General features: G+C 42.5%; 1 protein-coding gene across 3 annotated transcripts in view; it reads right to left on the reverse strand.

Moving 5' to 3' along the window:
• Positions 1 to 25,837, reverse strand: part of MAP4 (microtubule associated protein 4) — a 166,965-nt gene that overhangs the window by 38,990 nt on the left and 102,138 nt on the right. For all 3 annotated transcript variants that reach the window (XM_080611880.1, XM_080611881.1, XM_080611882.1), the window contains exons 6-11: positions 23,639 to 23,749; positions 22,449 to 22,577; positions 21,852 to 21,926; positions 17,840 to 18,586; positions 16,410 to 16,553; positions 15,075 to 15,245 (exon numbers count right to left, since the gene is read on the reverse strand). In XM_080611880.1, the coding sequence (XP_080468006.1) occupies positions 15,075 to 15,245; positions 16,410 to 16,553; positions 17,840 to 18,586; positions 21,852 to 21,926; positions 22,449 to 22,577; positions 23,639 to 23,749 (1,377 nt within the window). The remainder of the gene's footprint in view (positions 1 to 15,074; positions 15,246 to 16,409; positions 16,554 to 17,839; positions 18,587 to 21,851; positions 21,927 to 22,448; positions 22,578 to 23,638; positions 23,750 to 25,837) is intronic.

A 25,837-nucleotide genomic window follows, 5' to 3' on the forward strand; every position in this document is an offset into this window, starting at 1 on the left:
TGCTGGAATCACTCTCTGACACCGACACACTGGGCAGGTTTGGATCTGGCTGGCATTTGCTCTCCATTCCAGCCTTACTGACAGCTTTCTCCTGATCGGTGATGGCTTCATTTTTATCCAGCCCAGGAGCAGGTTTTTCAGCTCCTGCCTGTCCCACATGAAAATCTGTAGTTTTAGGATTTGCACAGTTCTCTTCAGCAGAAGGAAATGTTTCCGAAATCAAAGACCAGCTCTCAAGGTGACCTGCAGCTGCCTGATATTTTTTGCCTTGCACCTCAATTTCTCTTTTGTCTTTCTGAGCTATTTTTAGCTCTTTGTCTAGTTTTCCTTCAAAGAAGCAGAGCTTGTCCTCATCGGTGAAACCGGCGTTCTTAACGAGCCCATCCTTAATCGGTCCCGAGTTCACATTCAAGCCAATCTCATTCAGCTTCCCCTCAGTCCTCTGCCATTCGAATTCAGTTTTGCTGAAGTCTTTCGGGGACTCCATGCAGTGGAAGGCTTCCGAGAAGCTTTCCGTGTTCTTGCCTTTACACAGCTGGCTGTATTCGGAGAGTGATGCGGGCTGCTTGTTGGAGAGAGACATTTCCGAGCGCTTCGCTTCCTCCCGCGGCTGTAACACCAGCTCGGAGTGAGCCGAGCTCGCAGGCTGCTGGCGCCGGTGACGACACACCATGCCCCCTGTATTCATGACAAACCTCCTTCCTCCCCACCCCCTGCCTGCTGCACGCCGTCATTTAGTGGATTCAGCCACTACTTCAAATGGAAATGTCAGGTTTTATCCTTTTGTAAAAAATGAAGAGGAATAAATACACTCCTGTAAAAGAAATCCCCGTCTCTGGCTCATCTCAGGGAAATGATATTTCTGTGAGCAGCATCTCTTAGGTTGTTACATATTTTGGGAAATACTGGCATCTCCTTTTTCTGTCAAACTGTATTACAATCAGTGCATTTATAACTACTAATTCCTGCTGATCAACCTCCCTCTGAAGAAGACTTAGGATCTGAGGTCAGCAATTTTCCTCCCCTTAAGGAAAACCAAAGCACAAACCCCCAAAACAAACCCAGCCTCAAACAGCACAGAGCAGAATGACCTCTTTCAGCACAAGGGCTTTGTTTTCAGTGAATTTTAATATATTCTTCTGGAGTCAACAATGATCACAAGCATTCCTGTAATGAGGATTTCACAACTCAGAAACCGTATTGCTCATATAATCCAGTGGACAAAGCTGAAAAGGATGAAATGGGATGGATGGGTCAGGAGAGGGTATGTAGTCTTAAATATTGTAGACTTTATTTTTAATTATATTTTTTTAATGTGAACGTATCTTACTGTATTTGGGAGCTGCATTTTTTTCTGTTGCACTTAATTTACACCTAGTATTTCACATCTTGCGTTGATCTATTCAAAATGAGTCTCAACATATATACAGTGCACTATCAGCCTTCCTGTGAAACCTGCATATCCAACAGCTTTGACAAGGCTTTTCTAACCACGATCTTGAGCTGCACACTGTTTCCCTGGTTAAACTACCAGAGAAGGCTGAAGATTGCTTTAGCCACTCAGCCACCAGTCTCCGCATTGCTACCACTGCACTAGCACCAAACAGCAGAATCATCTTTATTTTTCCTTAAGTGCCTGGGTATGGATTAATCCTTGACTAAGCCAAATTTTCTTCTCTGAACCAGGGCTACAATACCTTACAGCCATCGACCATTACGGACATCAATATACCCCAGTCCGGGAAAAAATTTTGTCCTTAAGGCTGATGCAGTGAAAGGACACCCTGCTATAGTTTAACAGAGCATAAATGTATTTTTACACCCAGAGACTGCGAGCTACACTACGCCCCCTGAATTTAACCTGCTGCTGAGAAATGTTACAATCCACACATTTATCTACTTGTATTTAAGCTCTGGATTTAAGACACTGCTATATTTAAAAAACAATGACTAAGGAACTGTAAGTTTCATGAATCTTTCATGACACCCTCTAATTAACCAGAATAGTTCCACCCACAAGCTTCACTTCTCAAAAGGCCTCAACAATTTTTCTGTACTTTAAAATATTCATAGGTGTCTTGCTAGTGAAAAATGGGACCTTAGCTCAAGGCTTTCATTTTCTCCTGTAACGATGTAAGACTAATGTTTGCAAGCACTTGTTCACTCTAGAAGTATTTAGTCTTCTCCTCAAAATGGCAGACCTCGAAGTCATCTAATTCCATGTAATTACTGCTATTCCTTTATTGCTCAGTCAATTCCAAAGCAAGATTTTTGCTGCAAATCCGTTACAGATCACTTAATGCACTTCCCCAGGAGCCAGGGCAAGTTTGTAAAGCTACTTGAAACCACCTAGTAGGGTTTTATTTGATTTTTTTTTTTTTTTTTAAAGCAAACAGCTACCATTTATAACAGAAGAGAGAACACTCATTGATTTAGGGCTGGTACTTCAGGGCCCAGTATCACAGAGGAGATTTGCATCACTGGGAAGAAAAGTCTGACTCATTTATATCAATATACAGCCAGTAACAACCACCACTGCTCCTTTATTTAATAATCTTTTTTTAATGTAGGAAATGAACCATATTCAATACCTGGGATACTCAGAAGGAGGAGAATGTTTAGCTATGAAATATCTCTAAAGTCATCTAATATTTAATCTCTCAGGACATTAATGGAGGTAATGCAGAGTTCATATTCCAAGAGCTTTTCGACAGCTTCATCCTGCCCACAACATGCTGTTTAAAGTCACTCATTCCCAGTTCCAGTGCCCTCGCCTCTACCTTCTATCAAATACATTTTTTTAACTTAAATTTACTAATATTCTGCTTCTGAAGCTATGCCACAGTGGTTGTACTAAGCTTTCAGCAAGGCCAGAAATCACCACTCAAGACATGACCAGCAGTCCCTACACTGGAGCTTAGGTCCCAGTTTTTCCTTTAGATTCTTAGAAACCTTGCATTTTCTAAAGAATTATAAGAGAAACTAGTCAATGAAGATAAGCTGAAAAGGGTGGGAGGATGCTCAGAAAACAAGAGTTGGACAGATTTTGAAAAACAGCTCAAATAAGGAAGGGCAAATGCTACAGAGGAGCTGGGTTCCTGAAAGGAAGCCCATTCACTGCTTTTACCCTTGGTTCAACTTCAAGGAAGATTTCATACTCTTCAAATATCAAATCTGGGGTTTCACAATCCTTTTGGCTCTCCAGCATCCTTTTTCTTTTTTTTGAGAATGGATCAGACAATGGCAGTGAAATAGTTTCAAGCTCTTGCAAGTCAGACCCTGGTCAGCTTCTGGATGCGGAGATTCATCCGCTACCTGGAGGTTCTCAGACCTTCCAGTGGTGAGATAGCAGCCTCTTTCACAAGGAGGAAGGTTCTGTTTTGCCTGTTCATATCCTCTTACCATCTTTAAATCCTGTCTTTTCTTTCAGGTACAGTTGGCACAAATAAGCCTGTCAGGGAAGCTGAGCACATACAGCACATATTTCATTACCAGCATTCAACACATCTGTAGTAATTTATCTGAGCTGCTTAGATATATTTTGATGCTTATACTGTATCTCTGAACACGTGCATTTTCCAAGGGAAAGAATCCCTGCCCGCTTCACTGGGCTTTACCAGGTAACACACGGCTGCCCAGGCTGAGACAGTGCCAATACCCAGAGCAGGCGAATATCACTACATCAACACGTCACGACTTAATATCCAATCTGCAAGCTTCCAGCCTCAGCAGATGAATCAGCCTAGTGCTTCTATTTTTGCTTCACTCCCGAAGCTATTACTTATCCCTTCTAATGCCTTTGCTTCTTTTTTTTTTTTTTTTTTTTTAATCTAACACAATCGTTTCTGTGCAGTCCTTTGCACTGGTTTCTAAGGCAACATCACTTTCCAGGATGATGAGCTACTCCTTGCCAGCATCGTCAACTAACGGGATCTCTCATTAGAATCTTATTACCAACCACCATCAGTGATCAGACTGACCAGAACAATCAAGGACACAGTCTATAAAAGCCACAAAACATAAAACTGCAATTTACACTCTCACTTGCCTGTATGCTCACACACACGCATGTTGTGCTGTTTGGTCAAACACTCACTGCATGTAAAACAAGCAGCAATACATGAAGCGTGAAGTATGACCCTACCCACTGAACCTGTATGCTGCTTTTCCACTCGCAGCCTGGAAGAAGCCAGGTGAAAGGATAAAAGGGTGAACTGGAATATTTAGTGTTCTGGTCATTGTAGCTTTGCACTACAAGCTTAACATTTGAAAGGCGTGGAGCTGTACAATACGTAAACACAGTCTCATGTTTTATGGGACAGGACATTTGCAGATCAGATCCTATGTACTTTAAAAATCCTACTGATCATAGAATCACAGAACTACAGACTGGTTTGGGTTAGAAGAGATCTTAAAGCTCATCTAGTTCCAACCCCCCTGCCATAGGGAGGGACACCTTCCATTAGACCATTGCTCAAGGCTCTATCCAGTCTGGCCTTGAACAGTGCCAGAGATGGGAAAATCAGTCAGAATCAGAATTAGAACACACTCAAGAGTGTTTCCAACTCAGAATATTACCAGTATTTGGTTATTGCAGGTGTATTTGGTAGTGGAAACTAAAAAGAGAAAAAGAGAGGTCAACTGAATGATACAGAAGCAATGAACTAGCAGTATCAGCCAGGAAAGATGAGCCTTAAAAGTTAAACAGCACTAAGGAAACATGTTCAACGTTCTGAACCTGGCAGAATTTACAAACAGAAGTATATTTATTTTTCTTCCAGCTTTTCTTAAAAATAGGAGTGTCAGTGATAGGCAGGAATATAAAAAAAAGGAAGAAAACAAAACTTAGGAAGTTGTGGCCAAAAACTCTGGGTGCCAGCTTCAAGTGAGAGTTGCTGCATGTGACAGTCCAGCTTGAGGTAAAGTCAGTATCAGTGAAACACCCAGTGAAAAAACAACTCAACAAATGTAAAAAGGGCATATGCAGTAAGTTACAGCTGTCCTCAGCAACCCTGAAGAGAACACATTCAGGGCTACACCCTTGTTCAACAGAAGACAAATGGGCCTCTAAACACCCAGTATCTGCAAAAGCATCCTCTAAGCTCATCCCACTCTTAAATGATGGGTAGAACTGATACCTCAACAAAACCTTCTGTTAAAGCAGGAAATACAAACACACAAGTGCTAAAAAACAGGGGGAAAGCAGATAATAGCAAAGTTCTATTGCTGCTTCATAAATATGTTTAATTCTGACATGAGAACTGGCTGGCAACATTGTTTGGTTTTCACTTCTCTCATACACCTAACTGGGATGATTAACAGGTCAACTAATGAACAGGCTGCAATAAGATATTATTCTGACCACTTCACAAGTGCTACTAAAGCAGCACTGGTATTATGAGGTACAACTGCCTTTGTGCTGTAATTTCAGGTAAGATGGATGCTGTTAGTGACACATCCATATGCTACCCCATTGTGTTCAAGTGGCTGATCAGCTCCTAGCAGAGAAACCCAATTACAGTTTGGGGTCCCACAGGAGAATGACAGACATTGTATGAATGAAAGGTTACCAGGGAAATGCTAAACCAACTTCACATGACGATGACACCAGCATAATGGAAACCAGTCAGGAAAAGAAAATATTTAGAGAAAGGGCTTCATTGTGGCTGCAGAAGAAAAGCAAATACTGTAATTCAGCAGGGATGGAGTTTCTTGCTTTCTGATGTATCTTATTTACACACAAGGGATTTAGGGCTGTCATATTGAGAAATATGTACTGTATTACAGGCAGTGGTGCTGTGCCAACAGGCTGCAATGACAGCTTGTCATCGGGGCAGCTGAAAGGGTGGGTGCTGGAGGGATGCCCACAGCAGGCAACAACAGAGATTGTACTGGAAGCTCTTGATGAAAGAGAGGAAACTAAGCATCAGACAACCACTTTAGCAGGCCCCTACATTCCATGCTTGGGAAGATGATTCAGAAGCAAAGCCTCGTATAGATCACAGTGTGGTCATGCAATAAGAGCTTCACTCTGTCAGCATCGAAGCTACAGCAGCATTAAGTACCAGAATATCACTGTAACAGGCATATGTGAAGATGGCCCCTTCCTGAACAGCAATGCAGATCAGAACCAGAAGTTACAGAACCCCAAAAACTGAAACTTTTTTTTTTAATAGAATAATCATTAACGACAGACTAGAGAAAGAAAACAATCTTTTGAAAGTCTCATTGTTGAAACTGTTGTTACTTTTTTACAAAGTCCTTTAGGGAAAGGACAAAGGGGAATGGCTTTAAACTGACAAAAGGGAGATTTAGATGAGATGTGAGGAAGTTCTTCCCTGTGAGGGTGGTGAGGTGCTGGCACAGGTTGCCCAGAGAAGCTGTGGCTGCTCCATCCCTGGCAGTGTTCAAGGCTGGGCTGGATGGGGCTTGGAGCAACCTGCTCTGGTGGAAGGTGTCCCTGCCCATGGCAGGGGGTTGGAACTGAATGAGCTGTAAGGTCCCTTCCAACCTAGACAATTCTAGGATTCTATGAAATACAGCTTGAGGAGTAATAGGCAGAGGGATACTAGCAATAAATCCAAATCAAATGGCTCAACATGGATGACCAAAAACCTTCTATCATTTCCTCTGTTAACCATTTCTCATCATCAGATCCCCAGCCCCACATCAGCCAAGGGTACCTCCTTGGAAGCACAACTTTTAGGACCCTTCTTTTCAGACAGAATTCCCAATTTTAGTTTTAATTCCACACAAGAGGTAGCATAAAGGCTCAGTCACATTTTAAAGGCTGATAATGTCTGATGTGGTTTGGTTATCAGCTCAGCTGCCTCCTGACATTAAAAGGCATAAAATAATTTCCCAGAAGAATCTGGGGCAGTTCTTACAATGGCAACAACAAAAACGAGAAGCTGAAATAAATCCGAAAGATGGATAAAGGATTAAATTCAAATTTCATGAACAGCCCTTACATCCAGCATTTCTTAACTTTAAGCTGCAAAGTCAAAATTAGAAAAAAAAAAATTACAGAAGTTTGCAGGCCTAATTTCCAAGAGATACATACAACTTCTGTCAGCGAGAGAAATTTGCAGCATCACAGTTGCCATGACTCCCAAGGGGGCTGTATCACAAAGCTCGTACCTATTTTAGCAGTATGCACAGGAGCCGATGCTTTTAGGAAAGCCATCCTCTTATTCTAGAACACACAGTGTGAGACATGGGAGCCTGGCTAAAGAGATTTTATTTCCCAAACTTCAGCAGAAGATCCTTCAAAATATCTACATGCATTATTCTGACAGTAGATCACCAGGGGAAAGGTAAATAACACATATATGGGCAGATAGTAAGTGTTGCAAAGTATGAGCTTCACAGTCCTACCTAACCAATACAGATGCAGTGGTGGCCAAGTTCTGGTGACAGTTAAAAACATAAAAACTTTGAGCAGTCAAATGTTACCTTGACAGAAGGATGAACAGGCACACAAAGGCCTGTACAGTCCACGGCTCCATCAGCTTAGTGAAAACCTGGATTATAATAAATGATCTCCTGGATCCCTGCAGCTCCTCTTCTGTGCAGTAAACAAGCATGTTCATGGTCTCGAATCTCAACACCTTTCCCTTCATCGACTTCTGGTTTTAACTTGTGTTCAGCTGATGCATGAATTCACTGTTTCATCCTCAGATCCAGCCTAAGGCACTTCCACGTCAGTTGTGCCAACTTAGGGATTCAGTTTTGCAACTCACTGAACAGCTGCTTTGTTATGAGTTGGGCAGTGGATGGAAAGAGAGATAAGCCTTGGTAACATATCTGGATGGCAGAGCAAATCTGTTGCCTTGCTTCTCCACTGCAACTTACGCTTTGTCACTCAGCCCAGATGTTGTGCAGTTACCATGACGCTGCCCAAGGCAATGCCAGAGGCCAGCTCTGTGGCTAGCACTCCTCAGCAGCATTTGGATTGAAACTGCCATACGAACATGTCAACCAACATTTCCAGAACAAGCTCAGTCATTCAAAGCTTCAACATAGATCCAACATTTGTTGGGCCTATGAAGTGCTAAAAGGACGAAATCAACAGACTATCATCGAAGTCCTGTGCAAACTTACAGATGCAAAGTATGAACCAACTTACTCAGATACCCTATGATTCTATGCTGAAGTACTATTCTGAACCAGGAATCCTTCAACTTCATACATAAGTTACCTGTGCAAAACATTCAGGAGGAACTTTTCCTTTTTTGCATGGATCTGCTACTAAAATTCTGCTCCCTTGAATACAGAAGTTAATGAAGGAAAATGAAGACTTCCAGCAGACAAGGGAAAGGCTTTAAAGAAATGTTTGGGTTTTTTTTTTTAAAGATGCTGCCTTTAGCTTCCCCTTTATTTTGTAGTGTCATGCACCAAAGAGCATCACTTCTGCAGGCACAAGTTCATGCAGAGAACACCACTTCCACTAAAATAGAACTACTTCAGGTTACACAACACTCATTAAAATTACAAAACCTCTCAAAAACCTGACCAGCATGTTAAGGCACACTTGAGCTCTACATTTGTTAAGTTAGTGGCTGCATCATGCAAACTGGCAGCAAGGAACTTCACGAAAATAGAACAGCAACAAACTTGCATGCCTGATGACAAGGCAAAAAATTAAGAGCACCTAAGGGCACAGATAAACTTCCCCAGGCCATTTCAGCAGACTGGAATTCACAGAGAAGATGCCAGTTCTTTCTGAGGAAGGTTTAGAATGAGAAGTACAAGAATATTTCTTATTTCATCTCTATCCATGCTAGAGTTTCCCATTTCAAAATTCCTATAAACTTCATTACATTCTATGAAATTAATTCCATCTCATTTCCTATTAGTACAGGAATCTCATTCCCTGGAAAACAGCCAAGGTAAATATCCCAAAACACCAGCCCATTCGTAATCTCAACAGAGAGATAGTCTTAAAATTTGTATTAGTCCTGCTGTTGTTCTGTTACAACTTCGCTTTAGTAGAGATTATTATTCTAGAAGGAAGCACATTTGTAGATGTAGTAGTTCAAGGTAGCTTAAGATACAGTCCTTAACCAATGGCAAGAGGAAAAGTAGATGGTTGTCGTTAGCCTGAGGTAGGATTAAAACCAAACCCTGCAACATGACAGCGACAGAGAACATTTCCTACCACCAAGATACTCGGTTCCCTGCTTGCCAGTGACATACAGTGCTGTTCAGTGATCACAAGTGATTCACTGCTGCACCACAGATGGTCACCTTCACTCTCAGATGACAAGAAGCTAATGTAACATAACATTAAAAAGTGCAAGTTTACTTAAATATTTGACAATATATATGTAAAATTAAATCTGAATGAATAATTAAAAAAATAATCAAGAGTTCTGGTATTTAGATTAAATTGTCAATCCCTTGAATTTTGGGAATTAGCACTGTGAGACAGGCAAGCAGAACCAACAGCCTTTTAAGATCAGCCAAAACCCCAGTCATGCCACACTTGCTTGTGCCACATAGGATTAACGGTTATGTATTCATGCCAACGCACTGACAAACAGCAAGGTCTTGCAGGCAAGCCGTCTGGATTACTGCTGCTAGCTCAAACGGCAAACACACACCTTTTTCTTGCTTCTGCCGGCCCATACCAGTGGGTTTCAGCTGCTTTTGTTTCTCTCTGTCTGGCGCAGCAGACCTGGCTGGCAGAGCTGGCACCCCTCTTGACTTTGTGGGTCTCATGTAGCTTTTTATCTGTTCTGCTGCTTTAACTCTCTCTTTCTTTGCCTCCTTCACAACTTGTTGTTCACACTCTTCTTCCTTTTCTTTAGCTGTGTCTTGAGGTGTATCTACTTCAGACTTCAATGCCAGGGCATCCTTTAGATGAGCTTCCCCATCCTGAGAAGCATCCACTTCTGCAGGCTGAGAATGACCTTTACCATTATCTTCAGGACTTAGTTTGGCTGTTTGGGCAGCTGCCAGATTTAAACCAGCAGCTTCTGTTTCCATCACTTTACTGTCCAAACTGCTCGAGTACTTTGGTGTGCTCTGCTCGCTCTTCTTGCCTCCATCCAGCTTAGGCTCTTCAGGTTTACTCTCCACCGGCGCTTCTGCAACAACCTGTGACACAGCTGCTTCTGCTCTGCTCTCCGGTACCACTACAGGTTCTGGATCCTTCCCTCTAGAAGAGACAGTCACATCTAGTTTCTCTGTCCCTTTGGCACTTACAAGAGCTGGTCTACTTTCTGAATCTGCCACCTTCTGAGGAAGGTCTGAGGAAGTGTTGCCAGTGCTGTGCTTTTTATCAGTGGTTATTTCTTTATCATCCACCTTTGCCATAGGAGAAAGGAGAACTTCATCCTTCTTAATGTCCTGTTTAACTGACTGATCCAAAGAAAGGGGTTTACCTGCCTCCTGGGAACCAACCTCCTTGGTTTCACCATCTTTCTTTGAAACCTCTTTTCCAGGCTCTTTGTGTCTCAGATTGGTTGACTGCTCACAAGATTTCTGTATCTCCTCCTTAGCACCAGGTCCAGGTTCTTTGCTGCTTTTCTCTGCTATTGCTTCCAAAGGAGGAAGCCCCTTACTTCTTGCACCCTCATCAGTCTGCTTTGGGAAGCCAGAAGAAACACCGCCAGTGTTATCAGAGGCAGTCCCTGCAGTCTGAGCAAAGGATACCAAGTCATTGCCTTTATTATTCCAAAACATCTGAGGGCCAATGGGGAAGTTTTTAATATTTCTGTTTTCATCTACAAAATCCATGGCTTCCATTCCATATGCCATCTCAGATCCCACAGGAGGCTGTACCTCACTCCTGATTGGTTTTGTCTCTAGAAGAACAGGCTGTTCAGAGGCATTTTTAGCCTTTTTACTACTTCCATCATGACCCCTCTTTTTAGATCTATCAGTAACTGCAGTCACAGTGCGATCTGCCACTGTTGGGTGCTCTAGGACAGGCAGCTCCCCACCACTGTTGCAAGGAGAGGGACTTCCTGCTTCAAATTTGTTGGTTATCTCCACATCATGAGGAGGAAACATCTCTGCACCTGCTTTATGCTCCAGAAGGAATGGCTGCTGAAGGCTAGCCTCTGTCTTTTTGCATTTCTCTTTACTACTTGTGTGTGATTTTTCTGGCTCCAGAGGTACAGCAGGAGCTTGTACTTCAGCAGTACCAGTCAAGTCACCTAGCAGACTGGCTAAGGTACTGGAATTAGTCTCTTTGCCTTTATCAAAAGGTTGAGTTTGTTTAATGTTTCCCAACTCTTCACCTACCACAGGGATGTTACCTGGACTCCGTACAGAGTGCTCGAGACTATTTTCATCCTTTTTGCCTTTCACATCTCTACTTTTTTTCTTAGGCTTGTCCATCACCAGTTCCCTGGTCAGACTGTGCGCCGCAGCTGCATCTGACCTGCGCTCTGGCTGAGGCTCAGCTGTATCTACTTCCTTACCTTTATTCATGGGGCAAGTTTCTTTAGTGTTGACTATTTCTGGCTCTGATGTCTCTATTTTATGACCTGAAAGAATTTGCTGATTTGAGAAACTTTTTCTATCACCACCCTGTATTTCAGGCTTTGCCAGCACCTCTTCAGTTATACCTGACAGATTCTTCAGCTCAAGTTCTCTTTCAAAACCAGGCACCTTATCTTTGTCAAAGGTAATTTCTTTTGTGCTTCCAGCCACCTTCTCTTTGCTTGGAAAATTGCTTGTTTCCACCCCAGCATCATGGAGAGTTGCCTGCCTCAAAGGACTTTTTTCAGGTTTTTTCCTTTTCCCCTCACTGCTTCTCTTTCTAGGTTTGTCTGCCACCAGCAGTGCATCAGAATTCCTCACCATTGATTCAGAAGTTATTCCAGCCTCCTTGCCTTTGTTAATCAAATCTACCTCTTCTGTTTTGCTGATCATGTCAGCCACAACAAGATGCTCTGCTTCCACTCTCCTACTCTCCAGCAGGAATGGTTGATCTAAAGCACCCAAATTGGCTATTTCTTTATTCCCAATATTTTCTTTAGGCTCCTCTGTTCCCAGTTCAATTGGCCTTTGCATTTTACTTTTATCTGATATATTCTCCTGAAAACACTCAGCAGTAACACAGACCCTCTCTCTGCCTTTATCACTAACACTAACCTCCTTAGTTTTATCAGTTATGTCAGGAAAGCTACTCGGGTCCATCTTACTCTCAAGAAAAGGCTGCTGGAAAAAACTTCTTTCACCTTTTTTGCTTCTTCCATCACTACCTCTTTTTTTGGGCTTGTCTGCAGGATAAGCATGCGTAATGCTTACTGACGGATGTCCTCTAGCAGCAAAACCTCTACCTTTATCAGGGTAAGTTGTATCATTTCTAGTCTCATCTATCCTCACTCCATCATTTAGTCTGCTTACATCCTCTGAAAACATCACCTGCTCGGAGAAGCTTCTGATTTTTTTCACTTTCCCTTCACCACGCTTTTTTTTAGGTCTGTCCATCCCATGTGCAATATCTGGATCTCTTCCAGCCTGCTGCTCTATTGCAATAAATCCTTTCCCTTTGTTTTTATCAGGGGAACCTGCTCCCATTATTCCTTCCACTGCTTCAGTGGAGGTGGGATGTTTGGTTGCATCAAACTTCGCTGACAGAAGAAATGGCTGCTCTGAAAAACTATCAGCCTTTCTGTTTTGCAAAGCAGTAACTTCCTTGGGGTTTGGTACAACTAATGGTGCAAGAGGAATTTCTGTAGTACCTGTTGGGATCTTCAAACCTCCCTCTGAAGTATGAAAGTCAACAGTCATGCACTTACTGGGGGACACTGTTTTAGTTTCATCAGCTGCCTTTGGCTCATCAGGAAGCTTGTCCAACAGGCAAGCAGCCTCTGGAAGGGCAGGCTGTTTGAAGGGTTCGTTTTCAACCCCTTTGCTTTTTTCACAAGTACCTCTTTTCTTTGCTGCTGCTTCCAGCGACCTGCTGGAGATTTGAACCTCACAATGGACAGGGTCACCGAATGCCTCACTCCTGGGGGATGTGAATTTAGCCTCCTTATCTCTGTCAGAAAGAAACAATTCTGAAGGTCTGGTCTCTAAAGGAGCTTCTCCTTTGCTTAGATTTTTTGCTTCTGAAGGAGATGCTGTCAGGCCAGCACATTTTGACTCCCTATACTCCTCATTTTTATCGAGAAAATCTCCTTCCATGGGCTTGCTTGGCCCCTTTGCTGTAACAGATTCCCCCACCTTAGTATTCCCTAGCTGCTCCAAGGGAATCTCTTTTCTTTTGCCTTTAGATTGCAACATCAAACTGTCATCTCTCATTTCTTCTGTTTTCATGACCTCTCTATTTTTTGCATACAACGCCGATACTAATGGCACATTGGGTTTTGGGGCCTGCTGTCCTGGTGCTGGCACTGAAAAGGCATTTTGCTCATCCAGGATATGACTTCCAGTTATTTTTTTAGCATCCTTTGGCATATCTGAAGCTCTGCTTCCTGAAGCAATTGACTGTTCTGTGCGAGCTTCAGCAGGCATTACAGGACAGACATCTGGCTTGTGCAATTCAACAGCAAATGGAGAATTTCTAGGAGCTTTTGAGACTGTTCCATTTTCATCCCAGAACTCCATTGTTCTTGGCAGCTGGTTTCTCTTTTGTTTTGGTTTCTTTTTCTTTTTCTTCACAATGGCCAGAGAGCCTTCCAAATCCCAGCTCTCCCTTGGTAGATCTCTGCAGCTTTCCACAAACTCTGAGAGCACACTGGATGGCTGCTCAGTTGCCTTTTTATGTGAAACCCTAGTGCGAGGGGATGTTCCAGCCACACATCCAATTTCCACTACAGAATAGGGGTCTACTTTTGGGTCAGTGCTCTTCTGTTGTGGGAGACCTATTAGACGTTCCTCTGGTACATCAGTAATAGGCACTGGTGCAGGTTTTGCTCTGCCAAACCTGCGTTCACTCGATTTGTTAGCTTGCCTTATTTGTGCAGTAGGTAGACCTGGAATACAGGAAGCCTGCTCAAACATCAAAGAGACTATTTACTTTATAAAAAAAATTAAATACACTAAATATGTGATTTCAGCCAGCTAAAACACTCCATACAGTCATATATGCAGAATTTTCCAGCACTGATACCACACTAATTCTAAAGCCACCTCAGTAGGGCTGCGATAGACATTTACACGCAAAATCTATTTAAACTGCTACCGATAAATACGTCAATGCAATTTAAAAATACATAATTCCCAATACATGCTCTTACACCACCAAAAAGCAGCAGTTCTTGTAAGGACATGCTATTGCTTTTTAAAGATGCATTAAGGACCCATTTTGCCTTAGCAAGACAAGATAACAGATATACTTTTTATATCTCTAGCTGGCATTCTTCCATAATATGAAAATAGAAGTTCAGTGGAAAGATGAGACTAGGGAAGAGAGAATGGGCTTAATGGGGAAGGGGGAGCGAAAATGCCAAGTCTCCCAAAGTACCCAGGGTGGAAGCAGTGGAGGGCAGAACCTCTGTAACAGAAGTCATTTGCTGTACACCCTTATAGGCAACACTAGGTTTCCTTAGCTACAGGCCACTGATTTTAAAGAGAGCATCAGTTATTTGTCAGTTAGCCCTGGCCCACAAATCAGCCTCCAGTCACAAGTGTAAGCAGTAACAGCTAGGAAAGGCTGCATTAATGGGCCAGGAAAAAAAAAATTACATTTCCTTTGATAATTACAAAACTCAATTTGGAAGGAGGTCTTCACTGGGAATATTGTAATAAGAATTAATGGTCCTTTTTAATACCAACATAAAAAGCTAGTGGTAATGGCAAAATGATGGTGAGCTTTTAAATTCTACAGCAGGAAAAAAATAAGCCAGTCCTAGTGATAAAGTACCAGCAGCAGACATATTTGGGCTATTAGTCTGGTGAATGTGGAGGGAAAAGAGTATTTAAGAGGGCAAGGATTAGAGGCAAAGTGCAAGCAGAATCCCCAGTGAACGCAGAGAACCACACAGCTGCTTCGTGCAAAAAAAGATTTCTTCTTGCTCAGGTGGCAACGCAGTCAGTAGGAAAAGGTGAAAAGGTGAACAGTTCACAGAGAATATTTCCATTCTAAAACTGAATTATTATTTATATTCTACCTGTGGGCTCCTGCAGGGTTTTTTCTTGCTGAGATTCTGCATGTTGGACATGGTTGTGTTCTGCCTCCTCCTTCTGCTTCTCTGTAACAGCAACATCCACAGCAGTAACAGATTTTTCTGGAAGGAGGTCTTTATTTTCTAGTGCAACAGCTTCTTTTGCTTCTACTGGAACTGAATTATAAAAAATAAGAACAGAATGCTTCAGTTCTTAGGAATACCAGCAACCTGCAGTTTAAAAGCAAGCCCTGGGAAAGGGTGTAGGTTTTACTCTACTTTTCATAAGAATGAAGTTTATGAGATATCATAGTCTACTACATATTATCTCCTCACAATGCCATTTCAAGCAGCAATTTTATATTTTGCAGACATGCCAAGGTGGAGGTAAAACATGAAGCAAAGACCGTCTTGCAGCTTAAGCACAGGGTGAGGGTTGGTTGGTAAGGCTTCCCACCCCCCCTTCTTGTAATCAATCAAATTCAGACTATACCAGCTTCCCACTGGAGTTCAATTCCAGAATATACTCCGTTATCACCCTGCAGTCCCATTCTAATGCTAATCATCTAGCATTCCTATAGACCTTAGCATATAATCATGCAGACACTACCAAATTACTAGATACATGTAATTAGAACAAATTTTAATTTGTAAAACATAATTACATTTATGTAATTAATTTTATTTAAATTTTAAACAGAAATAAAAACTATGACAGACTGGCACAACTACAGATGAGGAAGAAAAGGACAAGTTACATGATGGTAATTTCAAATGCTAATTGCCATGTCAGCATGCACTAATAACCTTTGTGAAATTAAAGCTTTGTTGCTTTTTACTTGACAAGGACAGCAGAACAGTGTCTGTGCGTAAGAATCAGAATCCTAGAATGGTTTGGGTTGGAAGTGACCTTAAGGACCATCCAGTTTCAACCCTCTGTCAAAGGCAGGGACACCTTCCACTAGACCTGACTGCTCCAAGCCCCGTACAACCTGGCCTTGAACACTGCCAGGGATGGGGCAGCCACAGCTCCTCTGGGCAACCTGTGCCAGGGCCTCACCACCCTCACAGGGAAGAACTTCTTCCTCAGATCTCATCTAAATCTCTCTTCTGCCAGGTTAAAGCCATTCCCCCTTGTCCTATGCCTACAGACCCTTGTCAAAAGCCCCTCTTCCAGCTCTCTTGTCATCTCCTTTAGGCACTGGAAGCTGCTCTAAATTCTCCCTGGAACCTTCTCTTCTCCAGGCTGAACAAGCCCAGCTCTCTCATCCTGTCTTCACATGAGAGGCAATGGGGCAGAATCAGTTGATAGAGTTTCATGCTGTGGTTTGCATTTCTCACCTGCTGGTTCTGAAAGATGGTTTGTCTGCTCCAGAAGATGCTCTTCCTGGTTGCTGGGAGGCGGTTTGCCAACTTTAGCTTCCTCTAAAAGATCAACATAGCCTTCTGAGGCTTTCAATTCTTGTTCCACATTTGCAGTTGCTTCTGGAAACAAATGTTTAAGAATAAAAAGTCATCTTATTTTTAATTTAGATCAGATTAAGCAAGATAAAAATCACTTCCTCACCTAATTCTTATCTTCCAAGAAATGAAAGGTTTTCCTCACTTTCAAAACAGTGGAAGTGTGCTGTTCAGGATTGCTTTCTACCAGATCTCCTCTCCTGAAAGCCTAAGTGTTCAGATAAGCATATCCTTCCTGTATTGTCTGGTGTTTACTCTTTCATTCACCCACCTATGCCTCTCAGTTACTACATTCTAGTAAGGTTTTTTTTGTTAAAACATCCCACTTTTGACAGTTATTCCTATCATTAAACCAAAGAATATTAAAAAGTAAGAAAGAAAATATCTCACTCCAACACAACCTGCAACCAGTCCACATATACTGCCTCTATCCAGTACTATTTGCTATATGTTGACAGTCATTTTCTTTCTGCAATGATGGTGCACTTTGAGAAATCTAAGTAGCACAGCAAATCTATTGTCCACCACATGGAAAAAATGAAAATGCCTGCCTCGCCACTTCAATGCCTATAGTCATTCCAAGTAAATGTCACAAAATTACCCAAAAAGCCTATCAGCCTATTCAGAAACTGGTGTTGAGATAAGAACCTTTGTTGGAAAACACTGCAGGATCTGTGGAGATTTCAGTATCAGCCAAGGATGACAGTGATACAAAAACAAGCACTGACAGGGATGAACTAAAATGTCACTATGGCTGTCTTGAAAAACAGACATCATTGCTAAAAATGCCAAGTCTAAAAAAAAAAAAAAAAAGAAAAAGAAAAAAAAAAGAAAAAGTCATCATCAAGACTAATTTTATATTTTATGAGGGGAAAAATCCTCAGTAAGTACTTTCTCTGTATCCTGACAGCCAAACTGAGCTCTACTTACAATGTTTTGTGCAAGTCATATCGTAGTATTACTGGCACAGGTTGCTCAGAGAAGCTGCGGCTGCCCCATCCCTGACAGTGTTCAAGGCCAGGTTGGATGGGGCTTTGACCAACCTGGTCTGGTGGAAGGTGTCCCTGCCTGTGGCAGGGGGTTGGTATTAGGGATCTTTTAAGGTTACTTCTAACCCAAACTATCCTAGGATTTTATGATAATCTTAACTATTAAAAAAAATACAAGTTTTATTTGACAGTCTTATGACAATTGTGCATCTGTGTAGCCATCACTACGTGCTATCGGGAGTGTTGCTGCTAGTGCTACACCAGCTTACAGTGCCCTCTCACACCACTTGCCATGCTACTTCAAGGCCAAATAAAACTCACCTGCAGGAGGCTTGCCGAAGGGTGACTTGTCTTGCTCAAGAGAAGACTCACAAGTCATCAGCTCTTCAGAAGCAGCAGTCTTGGTGTCAGCTGCAGTGGCAGACTTAGCTTCTGCAGAAGCAAACTCAGAGTCCATGGCAGGAAGAGGCTTGGTGTCTGCTACAGGAGCAAACCCAGAATCCATAGCATGATGATGGTTGATTTCTGCTGCAGGGGCAAACTCTGCATGTGCTCCTGGGGCAAATTCAGAATCCAGATGAGATTTAGTATCTGCTGCTGGGCCAAATGCCAAATCCACAGCATGGTTAGATTCCACATCTGTTGGTGGGGCAAATGCCATATTCATAGCATGGTGAGGTTCCATATCTGCTGCTGGGACAAATGCCATATCCATAGCATGGTGAGATTCCACATCTGTTGCTGGGGCAAATGCCATATCCATAGCATGGTGAGATTCCACATTTGCTGCTGGGGCAAATGCCAAATCCATAGCATGGTGAGATTCCACATCTGCTGTTGGGGCAAACTCTGCATCGTCTGCTGGGGCAAACTCCGAATCCATAGTGTAATGGGACATAGCATCTGCTGGGGCAAAGCTGGTGTCTGCCACTGGAACAGATGCATTGACAGCATTAGGAGGCTCGACTTCCGGTGCAGGAGCAAACCCAACATCCATAGCCTGAAAAGGGTTGGCTTCCACTGTGGGTGCAAATCCAGCATCCAGAACTTGAGGAGGCTTGGCCTCTCCTGCAACAACAGACCCAGCCTTTTTAGTGAAAACAAACATGACATCTGAGGGAGGAACACACCCTGCATCTGCTGCAGAAATGCTGATCAGAAATCAATGCAAAAATGCAGAATGTAAATACCTAACAGTGGGGGTTTATGACTAGAGAAGATGGGGATTTTGCTCCCTGTCTCATCTTTCAGCATCACTTACTCCCCCCCTTAAATCAGTGCACTTAAGTTGTAGTGGTCTTGATGACACTCCTCAGTGCACCCAAGTGTTTTTCCTACTACAGCCTCACATGCTTTGTTTTGTATCCCTGACTACAGTGTTAGACATCCGTCTGCTCCTAACATATATCAAATAACAGAGGCATTGTTTTCATTTAAAAACTACCTGGTGATACATAGCTGCGAGAGACTGGCGCTGCCAGATCCACTGGGAGCAGCATATTCCAACAGAATATGGCCTTGTTAATTTTTTACATACTGACCACTGAGCTATGAGTTTCAGAATAACATTTGTCAGCTCACAATGCAAGCCTCTGCACTGAAGTCAGCATTTTCATAAAATCCCCTTAAAGGAGTTTTTTCAGACTATTTTACTTGAACATTTTAGCTGTCTAGAGGCAAGTTTTCATAAATTATCAGAAGCACTAGATTTCTCTTCTGCATCTATTCATTTCAATAGCCCCAAGCTCAACCCATACTCTGTATAATGCAGCATGGTGACCTGAACAGCTCGGATATTATGCTGAGTAGATGTTTATAAAAAAAAAAAAAACCCAAACCTTTAAATATTTCTACTAATTGATTCAGTCACATCTAAAAATGTCCTCCCCAAACAATGGAAAAGATATTAAATCTTAAATTAGATACTTAAACTGAAAAAGGAAAGAAATAAGAAAAATGGGAAAAGCGCTTTTTAAAGTAGCACTTCAGGATCCATTTAGATAAAACCAGAAAGATCCATTATACACTAGCCCTCACTTGGGTTTGTTTGATTGTTTGTTTTTCAAAGTGACATCATGATCCTTTCCAAAATAAAATTCAAAGATTGTGATTTTACAGAAGCAAAAGACAGTAAAGAAATAGATATTAAAAGTAGTATGGATGTTCCCTGGTGAATCATGGGAAGGACTGGAATAAAGCATAAAGAAACTGGACAAAGACTGATGCAAAATGTACCACTAGTCTGATGCTGTACTTAAATAACTTAAAAACTGTCCGTTTTAAAGACTCTCCTTAAAGCATTTTTTAAGGTGTTTATACACAGCATCAGACCCATGGTATAACCACATTCTTGACACACCTTAACATTTCTCTGGAGCTGAAATTTTGAGAAAGAATCAGTAAATCAGTTACTGATGCAGAAGACATGAGTTGAAAAGCTGAGTAGACTTGCTATTTCTCACCAACACACTGCAGGTATTATTGGTGACTAAGACTAAACGTTCAGTCCCAATGGGATTTGTGAATACCTTGCTGTGTTTCCTTCAGGTGGGGCAATCCTGATTGTGGTCAAAATGTCTTTGACCACTATAGCTTGCTCACGAAGGGCCGAAACCCAGCACCAATCTTTAGACTGGAGCAGCACTACCTGATGCCACACCTTTTGGTCTATCAGTAGTTTTGGCCTCTCCTGGGGATGTTGTTACCGCAGTAGGAAGGAAACCAGGAGCCACTGCTGCTGGGCCTTCCGGCAAATTCTGGTTCATTGCTTCTGTCACAGTGGGGGGCACTGGGCATAGAAAATGAAGTTTAATTAAGCACTCGGAAAGATCTCAGGAAGCAGCTTTCTCTTCTAGGGTTGCCAGGACGTGAATCACCCTCTCAGCGTGCTGCCAGGTCTGTGCTGCCTATAGCAGCAGCCCTAATGATTAAGTTCCCCCACCTCAGCATCCCAGATGGATTGGACAAAAAACAGTATCGGTTTTTATTCTCAATTTTCAGATAATTAACTTGTGCAATACCTAGGAAAACACTTTTATCCCTGAGAGAAGAAACTGCCATAACAAGGTTCAGGAACATTCAGTTGCGAAGCATCCCAGTTCTACCCTGAGCCCAAGGTAGGGCCACCAGTTCCAGAAACAATTTCCACCTAGAAGCAATGTCAAACTACTCTCTTCTTCACTTGTTCACCAAAATCAGCAATAAAGATCCCATTATGGATCAAATATCATAATATACATGCAACTGCAGTGGAATTATGACCCAGTGGAACTTTAAAGATTTAACTATAACCAGAAGCATAGAATCATGGAATGGTTTGGTTGGAAGGGACCTTAAGGACCATCCAATTCTAACCCTGCTCCCACAGGCAGGGACACCTTCCACTAGACCAGGTTGCTCCAAGCCCCATCCAACCTGGCCTTGAACACTGTCAGGTATTGGGCAGCCACAGCTTCTCTGGGCAACCTGTGCCAGTGCCTCAGGTTATACTCACAGGGAGTAACTTCTTCCTAGTAGCTCATCTAAACCTACCCTCAATATAATTGGACTTAATACACAGGTTTTCAATTAGGATTTGGTTTAAAAGTCTGTTGATTATGCATGAGCCAAAATTGTGCTTGTTGGTGTCCTCAGCTGCACCGACCCTTGGAAGAAGGGAACACAAGTGCTCTGACTTATCACTGAGGTCAGCAGATTTGACTCTCAGTGCATACAAAGATTAGAATCCTTGACAGAAGTGAAATTCCCTTTTCAAAGTTTCTTTTCAAGAGTAAACTTTATTCATCCTATTTATTATTTTATTGTCAAATAATGCTTGAACACACGTCTCAACTGGAAACTAAAGTAATGGAGACACACAAAATGGAGACACAGTCCAGAATCCACAGAGCTTTCTACTGAATGTATTGCTTTTCACACTTCTACATCTGCTAACTTAATTCCCCAAAACCAATGAAAAGGGCAGGCTTTCAGCAGGTTAAAGCCCTGCTACACGATATGCCCCGTGAAAGGGCATGCCACTAGTATCTACCCACAATTGGGCTTGCAACTGCATATATTAAATCTGTTATTCTAAATTAGAAGTAAACAACCTATAAAATGAAGAGTTCTCCTACCCCTCACAGCACTAAACCACAAAACGTTTTTAAGTAACATCTCTCCAAAACATGCATTTCTATTCTATACTGATTTGAGATCCAGAAACAAGGTCCCGCTTCACTCCACTAGAACCTGGTGCTTCTTAAAAAGGCAGACCAGGAGAGAAGCTCTGCTTCTGCTGTTCAGAAACTCTCTATAGACAGTTCCTGCAGATCAAGTAATTTTTTATTTTTACCTGGTGGCTCAACAGAGAAAGAGGTATCTGGTCCCTTCACATCACGCTGAACTCCCATCCAGTGTTCTTCAGGCACTGTGGAAAACAAACACATTTAGTCCTGCCACTGACACTGCTTTATTTTTTCAGTTGAAGGTATTGACTTTGCTGTTTTGTGAGTTCATTCTCAGGTAACTTTCCAGTTCCCTTTAAGAATGGTAACAGAACATCATATTCTTCTGTGACTATTGCTGGTGAAAGCTTGCATCAGAGAAGAGTTAGAACCACCACTGGCCCATGACCCAACGGAGCAGGTTCTTTCCTCAGTTCTTCTGGACAGCTGGGTCTAAGTGGCCCTGCCTGAGGTGAGGTCAGACAAGATGACCTTCAGAGGTCTCATTCCAACCTCAACCAGTCTGTGATCTCCCAACATGCAGAACATTCCCAAACAACCAAGAACCATCATTACCAATATGATAGTGTCTAATCTTGAGTCATTTTATGTATCAACTCCCCCACCAAGATTCTTTCAGACTAGTAAACCAAGATTTTCCAGCTACATGCCCTTCAAACCCAGCTAGCTAGACACATAGTAAGAGCAAAACATCTGTTTCTTACCTGCTTTGTCTTGCAGAAATTCTGCTGTTGAATCCAAGTCAATGAAGACTGATTGGTCTAGAGCCTCTGCAGGCGAATACAGGGCCCCCAAGAAAGGTTGTTCAGGTACCATCATAGATTCATGTGGTGCTAATGAAATAAAAGGCCAGCTGTTAATCATCACACCAGCCCTAATGACTCCCCTCCAAAATTTAAAGTCTATACAACACTTGGAAAATAAACTATTCTGTTCTGCTCACACGCAGTTCAGATAAAGTTAGTAAACTCTCAGCTCACCTTTAGAAACCATGTTGTAAATTATGTCTGTATATATAACTTTATAACACGGCATAAGACAGTAAACGCAGACAAATTACTGCACTTTTGCTTTCTGCTTCTGCTCCCATGAATTCTTGTTAATAACCACTTGAACCCCAATAGTCAAAAAAATGAGGACCACTTAGTAGAAAAATATACAGTGTATTTAATTTCTAGCCATGAAGACAAAAGGTGTCAGTGAACTTCAACAATGAAAATGCACCAAGCACTGGAGCACCTCTGCTATAGAGACAGGCTGAGGGAGCTGGGCTTGTTCAGCCTGGAGAAGAGAAGGCTCCAGGCACACCTTAGAGCAGCTTCCAGTGCCTAAAGCAGCCAACAAGAAAGCTGGAGAGGGGCTTTTGACAAGGGCAGGTAGGGACAGGACAAGGGGGAATGGCTTTAAACTGACAGAGGGGAGATTGAGATGAGATGTGAGGAAGAAGTTCTTCCCTGTGAGGGTGCTGAGGCCCTGGCACAGGTTGCCCAGAGAAGCTGTGGCTGCCCCATCCCTGGCAGTGTTCAAGGCCAGGTCAGACGGGGCTTGGAGCCACCTGGTCTAGTGGAAGGTGTTCCTGTCTTTGGCAGGGGGTTGGAACTGGATGAGCATTAAGGTCCCTTCCAACCCAACCCATTCCATGATTTTATGTTTTCAACGTGTCCAGTTGTCCTATTTCCTTCTGCCTAAATAAACTGACACACCCCCCACCCAAAAAAAACCCAACCCAAAATAACCACTTTCTGGAAGGAGCTATTGCATGACTTTAGGCACACACAAATCCCTCATTACATGGTCTGTGAACTTATCAGCTTATTAATCTTCATTACACAAAAATCAAGACAGAAAGCACCAAAAGCTATCCATCTGGGACAAAAGCAGAGGAGGAACTCACCATGGATGCCTCTGGAAGTGTCAACACGGTCAGTGAACAGCGGCACATTCTTCATGTCAGTAGGAAATGATAAGTCCGGCAGATTGTCCCCTCTGTGCATGCTGAAGGAATCTGGCAGGAGACAAGTATGAGGCCAGGGTCACAGCAGAGGGGGAAGACATGGTACAGAGTAAGATTATTTAAGAAACAAGATGAAGATGCATCTGACACAATCACTGAGCTTCCAAGGGAAAGCTGCTTTCAAGGCTATTTGCCAGGGGCAACCACCTTCATTATTAGAATTTCTGCCCAACAGTAAAACCTGGTTGCTCAGACTGCTCCAGAAAAACTGAACTCAAAGTTTAGATTACGACTGTTGCATGGAGAACCTGTCTCCTCTCAAGAAGGACACATCTGTTTCTGACCTGAGGGACACATACAATTAACCTGAGTCAGGAAGAATGGCTGAGCTTCAGATCAGTTAAGTCAGCAGCAGACCCAGGAAAACGTGTGTAAGCTCCCCAAGAACAGTACACCAGCGTAAACTGACTGACGAGCCAGTATTTTAACCAAGTTACAAGCCAGAGAGGAAAAGAAACCATTTCCCAGTGTCCCAGGCAGATGAGCAGCTTTCACCCTTAGTTCCAGACCAGACACACGGGCTGTCACAATCTTCAGTCTATGTTTGCAAGTCAGCTGGTGTCTACTTCAGTTAGTCTAATGTGTGTTAGCTTTGTTCTCCTCTTGGTCTGTGTTTCAAGTAGATATATCAATGTCCCCTGCAAAAGATGGTATTCCAGCAGCTGAGGATTCAGCAAGAGAAAATTCCTTCTCTGCAAGTTTTATGTTTTGTGTGTACACATCTCCTTTCCCCTCAAGCAATCAGCATGGGCATTCAAACCAGAAAACACAGAGAGAATCATCATGGTGGATTTTATGAGACGGATTACTAAACTGAAATACCATGAGGCAGAGAGTAGACAGATGGCCTCACTGATAGAATAAAACAAAGAGGAGACACGACCCTTCCATGAGTTAGTCACCATACCGTAATACAGTCAAGGGCAAGACACTGCAAGGGGAAAGAAATGTGGCATTCCTCTCTCAAAACAAATTATTCTGTAGTTGTAGTTTACAACCCCCAGACGTGTTTTATGTTCACTGGTTCCTAACACATCTTGCTGACTTGTGCCAGATGTACACTGTACTTCAGACAGGCCCAGCCAAGCAATGAGAGGTTTCGACTCAAGTGGCCTCTTGCAGATGAGCGATGCTTCCCACGACTCCCTCACAGATTGCGTTACACAGGAGCTGAAGAACTCTCTGTTCCTGAAATGGCTGTCGCACACCGGTTCTCAGACACTGCATAGATTTCTTCCAGTTAAGCACAATTAAAAGGGATTCAGTCGAAGGCTGCTTTTCATTTTTATGTCAGGCATGCTATCTGAGGGGTTGACAGCCAAACTTCAACTCTTCACATGCCCACGGTGCTCCAAGATGTCACCATCAGGGGAGCTACATGAATTCTTTTATAAATCTATCAGACTGTTTGAGATGCCAAGACAATGTCCTGCTTCAGAGTAAACTCCAGGAAATTTTCTTTTCAAACTGTTGAAAACAGTACTACCAAGCCTAAATAACTGCCTTTTTTCCTACTGAAAACAAAACATCACAAAACCCAACACAAAAACCAACCAAACAAAAAAACCCCCCAAAAAACCCCCCAGCAAACAAACAAAAAAAAACCCACCAAAAAGCAACCAACCAAACAAAAAAACCCCACCAAACCCACAAAAAGCATCACGACTGAAACCAATTTAAAAAACAGAAAAGATGCTGATGATCTCTTTGTCCAGGAGTTAGATGATGTGGCAAAAATGGGCAACCCAGCTTAAACCCTGTCTCTGCTCCAGAGGGAGAAGGAGTTACGGCCAAACTTTTGTTTTCAATCTCCAAAGATCCTCTACAGACTCAAAGTGGGCCCATGCTCCATTCAAACTTTAGCATTTTTGTGACTTGTGATACTGCTCTGCTGATTACAGAATCCTAGAATCCCAGGTTGGAAAGGAGATCAAGGATCACCTGGTCCAACTCTTCTAGACAAAGCGTGACCTAAACTTGATGGCTCAGCACCATGTCCAGCTGAATCTTAACACTGTCCAATGCTGGGGAGTCACCACTTCCATGGGGAGATCATTTCAGTGGCCATTTCTTCTCACT

The sequence above is a fragment of the Psittacula echo genome, assembly GCF_963264785.1.
Source record: "Psittacula echo genome assembly, chromosome: 2".
Lineage (NCBI taxonomy): Eukaryota > Metazoa > Chordata > Aves > Psittaciformes > Psittacidae > Psittacula > Psittacula echo.